We start from the raw sequence: 15,603 nt of genomic DNA on the forward strand, positions 1-15,603 counted from the left end.
AAAATCCGACACATATGTGAGACACACAGAAATGGAGAGAAGGCAGCAGTCACTGCCAGGTATGAGATTGTGTTTGCTGGATTGTGGATTAGGAAGAGTAGGCTAAAGTAGACATAAGAGCCAGCAATGAAATTATACCCTGTTCTTCTGAAAACCACAGAGATGATAATAGCTATCAGTTCCAAGGAAAGGCTAGAAAGACTGGTGGAATCTTGGAGATCTTGTTTTCAAGACTGGGGGGAGAAGGGGAGTATATAACACCCTGGAGAACTCTGCATTTGACACCTGATAGAGTGAAATTTCAGTCCCACAACCAAAGAGGATTAGTTCTAGCATATGCAAAATACTAGCACAGATCTTTGTGGAGCTCTTGGGCAGCATCTCTGCAGCTCTATTATCCACGGGTGAGGTCTAGAGAACATCATAGCCATCTGTAAAGTAGCAGCAGCAAATACTAGGAAGTAGATGTGGAGGTCCCCACTTGGGTCAGTCAATCCAAGGGGTTAAAAAAATCAAAGAAAACAAAAAAAATCAAGATTAACTGGAGTCCCCTGTAGCTTCATCCTTTGAAAAAACAGCAGGAGGAGTGCCCTTCTTATCTGAGGGAGTCATCTCCCATTTTTACTTCCTTCTAGTGTCACACAATTGGTTGGACACTCAGGATTTCTCAGAGGAGGAACAGAAGCAGACTATTGGACCCCAGAGTGCTCTGTGCTCCTTGAGTTACCTAAGGGAACAAATGCAGAACAGCAAACCTCCACCTACCAGAAGATGGGCTGTAGCTGCTCAACTTACACACAGAGAGGACCCCTGACTCCTCTTTTTAAACCTCAGTCAACAAAGGGTTGTAGAAATCCTTGATGATGTCATCATCAATCACACACTCAGGGATCTGCTGAGATGGAGGGAAAACTCTTCTTCTAGTGAGTACTAGCTGAGCTTCTGGTTCCTCCCCTTCTATGCCCACGTGGCCCCAGCAAGGTGCCAGAGTTACAACAGCAAGGTTCTCGCTGTGGGCAGGTCATGAGGCGGGCCAGCAAAGATCACATACCTGACACTGGATCTGGCCAGTGCTCTGCCAAACACGACATCCAAAAGCCTTCCAACACCACCCGGGCCACTACGATGCCATTGCCAATGAAAGCTGGGACTTTCCACGTGGGCAGGGTGAAGGACACTAGGCTTCCTACCCAGCCCTGTACTGAAAGCATCGTGCCAGCAGAAGCAGATGGAGGCTTAAAGACCTGCCTTGGAAAGGAAAGAGAGCAGCAGGGGTAGAGTATCTAATATAGATTCAATAGAGATCATTAGGCATCATGTGGTCCGATACCTTCATTTTGTGGATGAGGAAAACAAACAGATAAAGAGACTTGCCCACAGTCACACATGTACTAATCATGGAGAATATTACTGAAGCTCTTGATTCTATACTTAATGCTCTCTTTAAATTATTTCTGCCAGTTGTACAACAAGAAACATGCTAAAGAATTCCATTATGGGCAGGTTCATACAAACCCATGAAAAAGAATTGAATAAAATCAGGAAATTAAAAAAGTTTTATATTTATCCAAGGGATTGTTTAGAGAAAAGAATACTTTAACTCTAAGGAACTCATTGATGTTACACAACTTAAAAACCACATGGAAAAAACGAACACTATTATTACTTAATTAGTTAATACCTTTCCATCAACAGGAACACCCAGCTCCTCTGAGAACAAGGGATGAGAAATCCATTTGTAGGCTTCTTTAAGTTGAACAATATCATCTCTTCCCAGAAACAGACCCTGTTTCCTAAACATCATTAAAAAAAAAAAAATAAAAAAAATTCAGCAGGGTGAGTTCATATTTTTCCTATCAAAGACCAGAAACTACAAAAGAAAAAAATAGTTATTCAGTGGTTATAGAATAAGTAAAATATTTTCACCAGCAAGGTGTTTTTTTCTGAATTAAAATTAGCATATTTGCTTATGGCCAGGTGGATTCTAATGTTTACAGAACAGAAAGTACTGGAAAAGTTCATGTTGTAGAGACATGAAATGAAAAGAATTCATTGTTATACTCCAACTCTGATGTCTCATCATAGCAGGTTCTAACAAGCTGGAAAAGCTTTGAATATGGAACCAAGATGAACTGTGTATCTGCCATATGAGAAGCAGTTGAACTGAATTTGGAGGGGCTCGTAACCAGGTTGGTTAAGAGGTAATCAAGTATTTGGTTACAGCAACTCTCAAAGTCTACCTACCACATTATAGAGGGATTCTATCTGTGTTACCAGAGAATACCCGTATTGACAAAATAACATATTCATAAAGGAATAAAGTTAAGAAGTGTTAATATAATTTTTATAAGTAAACCAGTGCAATATTAGAAGAAAACCCAATTCATGGGTTCTGAAAATCTACAGTAAATATGTTAAGATTTCAACTCTTCAACATAAATTGAGAAAAAAATCAATTAAGTACCTATATGCAGAACACTGTGCTAAATACTGAAGGATAAATATTTTAAATATTATTCCCATTATAATATATGATAATTATACCAGAGTCAGAAAACATTGTGTGAAGTGCAGGGAACAAGGCCTTTGGAACAGATAGGAGGTAACACCAGAGAAGTCTTCATCAAAAAGTTGTCATATGATGTAGACTTTAAAAGATAGGGTTAAATTGAGCAGGTAAAGGGTATGAGAAAGGACATTGTAGGGTACAGAGACCAGCACAAATAAAGACACAGAAGAGAGAAGTTATAGGTCATTTGGTAAAAAACAGTATGACTTGGCTGCATTGTAGGATGCATGGTGGAGAGTATTAGAAGGCTAAGAAGATGGCATGCAACAGATTAGATTCCCCTGAATGATAATCAAAGGGATTTGAAATATAGAGACACGCAATAAGGAACTGATATTTTTAAGGAGTTATGATTCAACTAGATCTATGCATAAGGAAGATTTAAGAAACTAGGTAGGATAAAGGATGAATCAAATGGGAGATGTTAGGACGATATAATAATAGTCAAGGTAGAAGGCAATTTAAGGCATTTGTAAAGTGGTGAAAGTAGGAATAAAGAGAAGAGATAATTGCCAAATGAAGAACTGGCAGGATTTGGTAACTGGAAGGATAAAAAGCTAAAGACAAGCCCAAAAGTTCATTTTTAAGAACCTGAGAAGTGATTTCACAGTTAGAAATAGTGAGGCCATGATGAGGAATAACCAGTTTAAAAGTAAAGATAAAACATTCGATTTTGGAGATGAGTTGGGGGTGCTTATATTAAGTTTATATTAGGTTAAAATGTCCCCTAGAAAGTTAAAGATGTCCTAGAGTTCAGAAGAGGAGGCTAAAGGTTAAAAATTTGGTTAAGTATTTACTATTAAAATCATGGGAATAAAGGAGATTGTTTAGGGAAAGAACATAGAAAGAATAAAGAGAAACAAAAAGAGATTCTGAGAATCCTTATTTCCTTCAATAAAAAGTGGCTCAAATGCCACTTTCTCTGTCATTGCTGTCAATCACAATAGTAAAGGATCCCTGCTGGCTACATACTAATGCAGAAAACTACAAAAAGCAGAGGTGAAGGGCCTAGCCCAAAGTCACACAAATGCACACTATCTTATATTGTAATGTATTTGAGTTATTTTGGTAAACATTTCCCAATTACACTTTAATCTGAGTAAGGTCATGAAGTTGACACATTGTGGGAAATATCCATATCAAGAAGTCAAAATGATCATAAAAGAGTAAAAGAACCAGAAGTAACATGTACAAGAAGAATCAGTGGGGGTACTTCTTCAGCCAAAAGGAAACATCAGTTCAGAGGAAGTGGCCAGTTGACAGTTTTTAAATCTATAACCAATTAAAGAGCATTTTATTAAGTAAAGTCAGGAAAATATAGAACTGTGTTATACTCATGGGCCTATTTAGACTAAAATTTAATTGGGAAATGTTTACCAAAATAATTAAAAAATGCAATACAGAGAATGTTCATTTGTGTTTTTCTAAGTTGCTAGGTAGCCAGCAAGGCTAGATCAGAGCATATGTGGAGGTGGGTAAGGTGTAGAAATGGCTAATAATAAAAATACTAAAAATGATAATAACTTACATTTATATAGCACTTACTATTTACCAGGTACTATGCTAAGCACATTGCAATTATTTTACTTGATCCTCATAACAGCCTAGGCTATTATTTTCAACATTTTATAGATAAGGAAACTAAGGAAAACAGAAATAAAGTGCCTTGCCCAAAGTCACACAGCTGGTGACTGGATTTGAACTCTGGTATTTCTAAGTCCTCCTAGTCTAGTACTATATCCACTGCACCACTACCATCTGCTTAATGCAAATATAGAAAGAGACAAGGTTGTTTAGAATCGTCATTGTGGATAACAACATTGTTCTCCTAATGCTAAAGTTGTCTTAGATGTAATTTTGTTGATATAAAATCGAACAAAAGCAGATAGAATAAATTTATATAATCCTGATGAAAACATAAAACAATATGTATTATTATTTTTTAAAATATCAACAAACTCAATCAAAATAGATTATATTTGAAAATAGACCTAGGATCTGGAATAAGCATATTGTACTTCCCTATTGGTTTAAAAATTTCATATTGAGACTACAAAAATTATTTATCATTACATAAACATCAAGTAAAAAAAAATGAAATCTCTTTTTTATCTTTACCTTTAGAGAAAAACTCTTCTCATTTTGCTTTAAAAAGTAGCAAGACCTATTAATCAGCAAATTATTTTACTGCAATAAATGCTTAATGATTAGTAATCAAAACTCCAGAAATTATTCTAAATCCACTTTCAAAAATCTAGTTACAGCTCATATAATAAAACTATTCTAGTATATTCACAAACGTACCATGAACTTTCCTAAAAGATTAAAACAAATTTCTCTTGTCAAAATAGCTCATCAAACCATATTATATAATGTGGTTGCCTAGCATGTATTCTACCAAAATCTATCAGTATTCACGTTAAAGTTGCAAAGATTTAACAAGCTATCAGAATAAATTAGTGTGCTTCTGCTGCTATGCAAAGGAACTGATTAGAGAATGATAACACAATGAACCCAAATAATCACCAATTTTTCTTTATACTCAATCTAATAATGAGTGAAGTCACCCTATAAAAGAGAAATGTAGAAAAAAGTAATTTTTTAAAAAATCAGTAATCTGTATTTAAAAGATTGTAAAAAATCCCTGCTTGAATTACTCACCCCATTTCCTGTTTTACCAGCAACCATGCAGCATGCTGTAGGCAGTTTAGTCACACCCAGAAAGAAAAGAAAAAGGGAAAAAAATGTTCAGTGAAATTAAATTTCAACATTATCAATGAATACCTAACTAATTTTCCAATAAAACTATTTTTTAGAAGAGTTAGTTTTTTAAAATTTAGTAGTGACTTCACTCTCAGCAAATACTAGAAAGGCATTCAAACATCACTTTGTTCATAGTAAGCCTCGAATTAAACAGGAGGTATCCCCTTGACTCCTACAGATTTTCTATTAATGTTGCATGAGAACTAATGAAATCACATGTTTATTTTTAATGTATTTTCCCAATTTATAATGGGAGTCCCAAACTACATTTGACCCCAAATTACAAATAAATAGCTATTCTCAAGCATGTATTTGGAAACACAAATTTTAAGTTAGATTTTTGAAAGGAATACTGAAAAACTGAGAAATTTTATCCACTTCCATGAAATGTCTATCCCAAACTTTAAACAAAAGACTCTAAATATACATTTGATATATGTATACATTTCCTATACATGCAGACCATATTGCCAGGTTCATCACTAGCTTGACAAGCAAATAATGAATTTTTTGGCCACAGAAACACCTATAGACTATCTACTCAAAATAGAGCAAGATTACATTCTATGACTACACTTACTTACATATGTAGGTATGAAAGTAAAGTGAAACACACAGATAAAACATTTGACTCAAATATATATATGTAACCTGAAAAATTCTATGAGAGCAACTAGTTACAGATTAAAGACACTGGCCAAACACTAAATAGTTTTATTATCATCTATTTCATTTGCTTCTTGCTCCATAAGATAAATCACTTGAATTTATAATAATGTAAATACTTTTTACATATATTTTATTATTTAACACAATAACAATATAAAGTGTGACAGTTATTACTCTTGTTTTACATATGAGAGAAAAGGGAGGATGAGAAAGGTTAAGTAATTTGCTCATGGTCACATAGCTAGCAAGTATATGAGACAGGGTTAGAACCTGTCTTTGTGGCTCCAAGATTTGCCCTTTGTCTATTATTCCATATTATTCTTGGTACCTGCCTTACAGCCTCTGAGTACTTAAGTGAAAGATATTCTATTTAATCACCGATTAAAGGGGACATCTATGACTAGGGAAGGCAAGGTGGTGACATGGAAAACATTTAAGATCTGGAATTGCAGGACCTGGGCTCTACTGAAATCATTTTGCTCCTTTGGGTCTCAATTTAATCACATAAGGGAATAGGCGTGAACGAATGCTGAATTCTCACTCCACATGAAATCTGTGACCTTATTAAGTCCTGTCTAGGACACATTTAAGTTCTAGAACATGGGGCAAATAATTGCTTGTTGTCCCCCAGGCAACTTTAAATTCTTAGAGATGAACTGCTGAGCTACATCAGTACAGGAAGTTTCAATGTTGAATTTCCCTACACTGATGAAATCACAAATCTAGACCAAGAACAAAAAATCCAGACTAATGTGTAGGGCTATAGCAAAAAACTTAGAATCAGGATTTTACTGCCTGTATATTAATGAGTCCAAAGCTCAACATATAAGCATAACTCATGATAACATTGTAGATGCAACATCCTATGTATCTCTGACCAATTCTTTAAGATGTAAAACTTATTTTGGCCTAAAAGTCTAATGGATGAATGCATACATTGAAATTAATTCCTAGAACTCTCTAACCATGTTATCTAATCTTGGGGGTGGGGAGCGGGAGGAGAGGTATGAATAAGAGTGTGTGTACCCCAGAAAGTATGTGAAATGATCCATTAAAAAACCAACTGGAAGAAAAGTTACACCCCAATCTTGATGAGATTCTACCATCTATTTTATTCATTTTTGTCCAATGCTAAACCATTCCACTAATGACCCAAAATGCTGCACGATTCCCCAACCTCACCCTTTCTGACCAAGTATTCTCAATAGAGTTATAACTTTCAACCATAACAGCTGTGCAAGTACAGATAGGATAATTCCCACGTCCCCTAAACATATATAGACCTTGCCTCCAGAGCACCATGTGGCACTTGCAGGCTTGACTGGCTCTATGCTCCAGGGCGGCAATCAGTAAGTAAGAGTCTTGGCTACCCAGTTTCATTGGCATTGGGAGAAAGGGAGTACTAAAGGATAAAGTTACTTCTAAATCAATGAGATTAATGATCCATTTTAATATCTGAGAAAACTCACCTGCTTGGTTTCTATAAACCTACAAGTATTCATTACCTCATGAAATAAGTCACAGGAAAGTGAAACATATATATATATATATATATATATATATATATATATATATTTATTTATTTATTTTAAAAAGAGTATAAGTTGGAGACTACCAAAGATGGGTGAGTAAGAAGCAGCAGCATAGCCCAACTCTCTCCCACTACTCAAAAAAAGAGTAAAGAATATCACACTTGGTGAAAAGTTAGATAAATTCAAGGTCAGCCATGCCTCCTCAAACCATCACTGGTCATCTAGACTCTGTTCTAACACTGGGCAGGAGTGACTCTAGAAGAGAAAGTGTGGCCGACAACCACAGACAACTCTACCTCACTGAAATCCAAATCAAAAGAACATGCAACAACATATAGCAGAAATACAGCGACAGCTATGCTGCTCTGACACTGAATCAGGATCCAGCCCACAGAGGCTGGAGCCTTCTGCTACATACCCAGGTAGGGTGTGGATCTCAGGGTGGAGACCAAGGCTCAGTCACTCTGAGCCCAGAGCAGGTTCTCAGCTCACAGATCAGGACTGAGGCCTAGGCTGAGTAACTAGGACAGGGAATAACTAGGACAGGGAGCAGGGCTCAGAGCAACATCAAGTACTCAGCTGTATTGCCCAAACCTTACCAGAGTCAATAAAGCTTAGAAGAGGAAAGCAGCCAACAGCCATATTTTAGTTGACACCTACAAGTGTGTTTAAAGTTCAGAGCAACCTGGCCCAAGCTGCACCAAGTTCCCTGAGAAACAGTACTCAGTACCTGAAAAAATGCAATTGTAGGATTGCAAATACAAATCAGCACCAAACAAGGCCAAAACATTTCCTGACTCAATTCAGGAAGATGAATGGAACAAGGCAACAATAAAGATACCGGTGATAAGAATAAGACAAAAATCCAGAAGAAATGAATAACTACCCAACATCTACAAGCAGAACTTCAAACAAACACACCTCACCAACAAGGTTTGCAAAAATTTCTGGGAGAAATGAAGAGTAAAATAATATTAAAAATGAATAAGTTTTGGTGAAAAGAATTTCAGAGTACTTGGATCATGAATGTCCAAACATTTACAGATAATGGTAAGTTTAAAATTATCTTTCCAAGTTTTTTCTCAAGAATTCTTTTTTTTCCTTCTCCCTCCTATTCTTTTTTCACGTCTGAAGAAATCAATCTTCTAAATATAAGCTTTTGCCCTAATTGTAGCTTCCCATCACTGTAGCCTTCTGCTACATACCCAGGTAGGGTGTGGATCTCAGGGTGGAGACCAAGGCTCAGTCACTCTGAGCCCAGAGCAAGTTCTCAGCTCACAGATCAGGGCTGAGGCCTAGGCATGAGTAACTAGGACAGGGAATAACTAGGATAGGGAGCAGGGCTCAGAGCAACATCAAGTTTCCTGTTTCATCACTTGTACCTTGTTTTCACTTCTTTCCCTTAAAAATGTTGGCCCTATAGCTAATGGGCTCAATTTAACACTGTCCTCTAGCTTTAAATCCCTTACCTCCACTACTGTTATCACTAATCCCTTTCCAAAGTCTTGGAACACATTTTCATTAATGTTGATAGAGATGATCACACAATTAAGCCAACAGTGTCCAACATGGATACAAATCAATGGTATGTAATTTCAACTAAACTCTCATTACATCACAAAATTTTGAGTCTTTCCTAATTGATGCTCTTATCACAGTGATATAAAAGTAAAATAAAACTAATTTATATGTAAAAAATTACATAGCCTACACATAATATTTTTAAATCTAATATTACCTATGTTTTACTATATTTTTACTTATTTTGTAAAATATTTTTCAATTACACTTTAATCTGGTTGGGGCCACATGCAATCATTTGAAACCTCTACTCCCACATTTCCCACAGCACTTGTTCTATACCTTCTTTTATTAACTTCCCTGGGCAGAAAATCTCACTTTTTACTTTGACTGCAAAGCAAAAGTCATCCACTCTAGTTTCTCACTAATTCTACACCTCAAATCTCCTCAATGTCACCTCTCATTATCTTTTTCTTTGCTCCATTTTGGAAAATGGCTTTTCTCATGCCAAAGCCAAACCTCCTCTGCTTTTGCCCTTGCCTAAATTTTTTTTCCAGTCACTTCTGGAAGCTTGTCCCTTGATTCATTCATTACCTGTCTCTGATCTTCAATTTATCTTTACTTATCACGTCTTTCCCTTCTACACATACTCTTCCCATCCTAAAAAAATCTATACTTAAGTAACCACCAAATAGGAAACTTCCCTGATCCAGGTGAATTAAAGATGAATTATATTAAATATTTAAAGAGGAATTCAGAGCTAAGATAAATTGTTCTCAAAGTTGAGAAAGCAACCATTCTGCCAAACTCCTTTTATGAAATAAGTCCTCTCAATAATGAATAGAACTGGAAACCAGCTAATTTACATTATTCTCAAGGGTTGGTTGTTCTTCATTCTCAAAGAGGACCAAAATAACATCGATAAATTGTCAAGTTAGTAGAGTGTCCAGCTGCAGCTAATCAGACCAATACAAGCTCAGGAGGCTCTACCATGATCAGACACAAAATAGCCCCTATGAACATTTGGGGTGGCTTCTCTAACTTTATGCCTCTTGCATTTTTTCTGAGCAACTTCAGCTCTGCTTTGCTCACAGAGCACAGCATCTTCTCTGATGGGGGCACACCATGCTGGGCGGTCCTGTGCCAATGACTCCCACGTCATACTATCAATTCTGAAGTTCTTAAGAGAATCCTTGAAAGTATCCTGATTTGCTTTTTTTTGGCCACTTTGTGAGTGCTTCCCCTGAGTGAGTTCTCCATAAAATACTCTTTTTGATAAGTGTACATTTTGCATTCAAATAGTGTGGCCAGCCCAACAGAGTCGCACTCTCTGAAGTAGAGCTGACATGCTTGGCAATTTACTTAGAGAAAGGACCTCATGTCTGATGTCTTATCCTGCCAGGTGATTCCAATTCAAATGGAAGCATGGCACTGGTATACCATCCAGGTTTCACAGACATACAACGAGATCAGCATAATGGCTCTGTAGACTTCCAGTTTGGTAATCACTCTAATAGCTCTCCTCTTCCCACAATTTCCTTAGGAGCTTCCCCCCATATTGAGCTATCTCTGATAACATGCATATCCAACTAAACTCTCTATGTGCAATTGAATCTATAACCTGACTTATATTTAAATCTATTCAACTTTTTTAGATTAAGAGGATGTTCTATGTATCAAATATTTTTTCTCTGTCTGATATAATTTTGCCCATAAAAATGCCTCCTAACAATCCTAATCTTTGTTCAGGGTTATTTTCAACCTCCTGACTTTATGCTTAACTATATTAAAACCTAGATTTTTAACCTCTATAAATTCTGTGTCATGATAGACTCATTTCACAGTAGTTAACAAGCATTTCTCCTCTAATAATGTAAAAACTTCTACAAACCTTAAAATGCTCTTTAAGTGGTAGCTATGCTTACATTTTAGTTGGGGAAACAACACATAAAGGAGGTTCCCTAGGCAGATGGAAAGGGCCCATAAATCTTAGGGTTCATCACTCTAATGGCAATACATTTTTTCTTTAAATGTCAAATATTATAAAAAAGCACCTATGTAAAACCAAAATCTAGAATCATATGCAATGGAGAACGACTAAAATCTCCCATGACAAATAGTAGCAAACAAAACAAAACAAAACAAAACACCTGTGGATAGCTTGTTTAGCCATCTTCATATTATCACTCCAATTAGATTAGAAGCTTCTTGAGGTCTTTTACGCCTCTTTGTATCCCCAGCACTTTGCATTTCTACTTATCTCAGAGTTTTGTGGCAATAGGCAAATATCAGCAGGCACAAATACATTGGAAGTTGAAGTCATAACCCTGTACACAGGTGGCCCATGCCATAGCATCATTGCCTTCTCACTAGAAGCAGCAGTAGGATTTGGCAGTCCCCTGGGTATCTGAGCAGCCTTTTTTAGGATCATATTACTTACCTCCAGGTGTGAGGAAGGGGCTAGAAAAAATGCCCTAAAAATTGTCTGCTTACCCAACCTTGGCCTGATTACCACAGCAGGTGGGGTTCCCATCCTGTGGTCAAAACACTAAAAATATGTACAAAAACCACTGCAAAGCTGATTCTGCTCACCATCAGTACATGGAATGTACACGCCCTTATAGACAACACAAAATCCAGTAGCCCTGAAAGATGAATAGTTCTTATTGCAAGGGTCTTCAACAGGTACCACTTCCAAATAGCAGCCCTGGGTAAAACAAGGTTGGCAAATGAAAGTTCGAATTGAAGATGGAACTGGATACACATTTTTTTGGAGTAGCCACAGTGAAGGGGAGTGTCATGAAGCTAGTGTAGGTTTTGCAATCAAAACTAATTTAGCAAACAAGCTTATAGGCTTTTCAAAAGAAACAAACAACAGGTTCATGACAATGGAATTGCCACACAAGAAAACGCTAAGCTACCATCATTATGCTCCCACCGCAATGAATCCTGATAAGATCAAAGAAAAAATTTTATGAAGAACTGGAGCCCCTTATCACCAATGTGCCAAAAGAGGACAAGCTTATAATTCTGAGTGATTGTAATGCTTAATGTAGGCTTAAACTACCAGATGAGGTAAGGAGTCTTAGGAGGAATGGAGCAGCAACAACCAGAGTTATTTACTACTGAAAATCATCTCATGACCTCATCAATAACAATGTATTTCATTTACCTAAAATGCAATAAAACTTCATGGGTCCACCCTCATAGCAAATATCAGTATTTAATGGATTATGTGATTAAAAACAAAAGAGACAGAAAGAATGACAGAATGTGAAAGTAGTGAAATTTAAGAACCACTCCTGTTGGACACTGACACTTTGTTTTTAAATTGTAATACTGGTTCTGTTCACTTCACTTTTCCTCAATTCAAATGACTCTTTCCAGATTTCTCTGAAAACCTTCGCTTTCCCTTATAGAAAAAATAGCCCTCCCCAGTTTATGGGCATCCCCCTACCTCAGTTTCCAATTCGTCATCATCACAAAAAGAGCCGCTATGAATAGTTTTGTACACATTGTGGGTCTTTTTTCTCTTTCTTTGATGTCTTTAGGCTATAGACTTAGTACTGATATAACGGGGTTAAGGGGTATTTAGTTTAATAGCTTTTGGGGCATAATTCCAAATTGTTTTCCAGAATGGCCGGACCAATTCATAGTTCCACTAACAGTGCAATTGATGTATCTGTTTTTCCCATAGTCCTTTCAGCATTTGTCATTCTCCTTCTATGTCATCTTTGCTAATCTGAAAGAAAGTGAGGGTTGGGATTTGGGGGCTAGTATCATAGGGCTATTTTAATTTGCAGTGATTATTAGTGAATTAGGGGTTCCCCCCCCCTCCCATGATTATTGATACCTTGGATTTCTTCTGAAAACTCTCTCACTCACTCCTAAATTTTCAATCTGGCTTCTGATTCCATCACTATATAAAAAAACCAAGATGCCCATTATGTGGAGGGTAGAGCCTATGTGGTCAACCAACAATAAAAAACCGAAAATGCCCACTATGTGTAGGGTAGAGCCTATGTGGTCAACCAATCATAGAGAAGAGCCATACAAAAAGGGACAAGCATAGTTAGTTAACAATCTGCATGGTTTGAGGGAATATCCAAATTGTTAATACCACAGATCCCTTTAAGTAAATATTAATAAACTTAAAAGTTGTTTTTTTTAAAGTTCAGAACCTACATTGAGCAATTGCTCCCAAGAGAATCACAGAAGCTCAGAACTGGAAGGACCAGCAAACTAGTCTAGTCAATATTAAGAAAATTAAAGTAGATTAAATATTATTCACTCCCATTTTCTGACTATTAGAGGATCTGCCATTTACTTGTTAGATGCTGATGGACAAGCTATTCTACTTAATCCCAAATGATATACAGAAGGACTATTAGATTTAGTAAAGATTTACCTACCAGCTTGGCAAATATTTTGAAGTAGTTTGCCATTTCCCTTTTAAGCTCATTTTACAGATGAGGAAACCGAGGAAAATGGGGTTAAGTGACTTGCACTAGTTAGTATTTGAGGCCAGATTTGCACTTAGGAAGATGAGTCTTTTGACTTCAGGTCCAGCGCTCTAGCCCCTACATTAGCTCAATTTTGAAATGTTTATCTTTCCAAAGTTAGCAAGAACCCACTAATCACCAATCTTTTTTAGTCTCTTTAGCCCCCTAATATAGTTAATAATTCCCTCCTTATTGATATTCTATCCTTCCTGGAATTAAACTTTGGCAATATCTTTTTCTCTTTCTCCTTCCCTCCATCCCTCCTCTCTCTTTCCCCCTTCTCTCCCTCGCTGACCTTCCTTTTCCTCTTCCCCCTCTCTCATTTCCAGTCTTAATATCATTCCTTTCTGGCACTCTCCATTTCTGTCAACTGGCCTGCTAGTCGAGTTATATTCCATCCCTTTCTATTATGTTTTTGCAGACAGAAGTGGACCTCTCAAGTATGAAATTCACCTGTGCCTCCCAGAATCCCTAGGTTCCTTCAAAACACAGCTCATATGTAATTTATGGTCTTCTGACAAGTGTTTTTCCTCTCTTGAAATTACTTTGTATACACTTAGTGAATATATTGTATTTCCCTCTGTAAAATATTAATCCACAGAGGCAGAGACTATTTTGTTTTTGTCTTTATATTCCCCAGTACCTTTGCATATTGTATACAATAAATGTTTGCCAAATTAAAGTGTTTCTGCTATCTGTCAAGTCATTCTCTCATCCAAGTGTTCTTGTCTTCCAAGGCTTTTTTCCTTAGCTGACTTCCCTTTCTTCTCTAAAAAATCTCCTTTGGCAATTTAATCTGATCCTATGGCTTCAATTGTCATTGAATAATTGTAATAGGACCACAATTTACAAGTCTGACAGGATTTTTGGACTCCAAACCATTCATTCTACAGATAAGGAAATAATTTCAGAAAGAAGACACAAACAGAAGATTTTCCACAGCACTTGCTCTTTTACAATATCAAACACCAAGTCTAAATATCCCAAGCAAATAATTAGAACTGTCTGCTAAATACATCTATCTTACACTCAATATGACTAAAAGAAAACTCATCTCCCCTATCTCAAACTTACCACATCTCCCAAATCAATCACTTCTGTTGACAGCACTAATGTCCTATCCACTGAGGCTCAAAAGTTTGGAGTCATCTTGAATCCTTCCTTCTCCCTCATCTCATCCTCCATAGCTAATTAACTGCTAACTCCTTGGGATCCTGATACCTTATTCTATCAACCAACATTTTCCTCTCTATTCACAATGCCACCATCGGGTCCTCATCACCTTTTGCTTAGATTGGTTTTCCTGTTTCCAAGCTCATCTTTTTTAATCCATCTTTCCTATGATTGCAAAATTTTTACCCATGAAGAGATTAGTCATAACATGTGCCTGCCCACTAAAAACTTTTGGTGGTATCCTACTGCTTATACAAAATAAAACACAAACTCTTTAAAGCTTGCCATTCATTCTGGCTCCAAGTTACTGTCCCAGCATTATTTCATAGATTTTTGCTCACATAATCTAACCAAACTGCACTCCTGTCACTAATTCATCTTCCTTTCATTCAGGTCATTTCTCATTGCTTAAAAGACACCCTCCTTTCCACATTTTAAACCCAGCTTAAATGTCTTTTCTACAAAACTCTATTTCTACCCCAAATGAGAGTAATTTCTCCATATTCAAAGTAATTTGAACATGCTTAAGTGACTATACAGCAGTGTGTCAAGATCTCTTTGATTCTCATCACATTCTGCCCATTTCCTACTGATTTATGTATATATGCTTCCTCATTAGGGTATATAAACTCCTTGAGGTCAAGCAATATATATTTTTTCTAATTATTGTATTCCCAAGGCATAGAACCTTATAGGTATTGTTTAAAAAAAAAAATTTTGCTGAAGTAAAATGCCTTTTATTTCAGTCTCTCTTAGAAAAGACACTGTTCATTTTTTCCTTTTTAACTATCTTTGAAGCTCCCCTGACACTTATTCAGGCCAATCACTAGTCAAGACACTTTCATTAGCAACTGAAGAGTAGGAACAGGAGAAA

The 15,603-nt window shown here is 36.6% G+C and overlaps 1 protein-coding gene across 6 annotated transcripts in view; it reads right to left on the reverse strand.

Moving 5' to 3' along the window:
• Positions 1–15,603, reverse strand: part of PUS10 (pseudouridine synthase 10) — a 93,994-nt gene that overhangs the window by 43,263 nt on the left and 35,128 nt on the right. For all 6 annotated transcript variants that reach the window (XM_074287003.1, XM_074287004.1, XM_074287005.1 and 3 more), the window contains 2 exons: positions 5,231–5,265; positions 1,682–1,793 (listed from right to left, as the gene is read on the reverse strand). In XM_074287003.1, the coding sequence (XP_074143104.1) occupies positions 1,682–1,793; positions 5,231–5,265 (147 nt within the window). The remainder of the gene's footprint in view (positions 1–1,681; positions 1,794–5,230; positions 5,266–15,603) is intronic.

Source organism: Sminthopsis crassicaudata, chromosome 2 (assembly GCF_048593235.1).
Source record: "Sminthopsis crassicaudata isolate SCR6 chromosome 2, ASM4859323v1, whole genome shotgun sequence".
Lineage (NCBI taxonomy): Eukaryota > Metazoa > Chordata > Mammalia > Dasyuromorphia > Dasyuridae > Sminthopsis > Sminthopsis crassicaudata.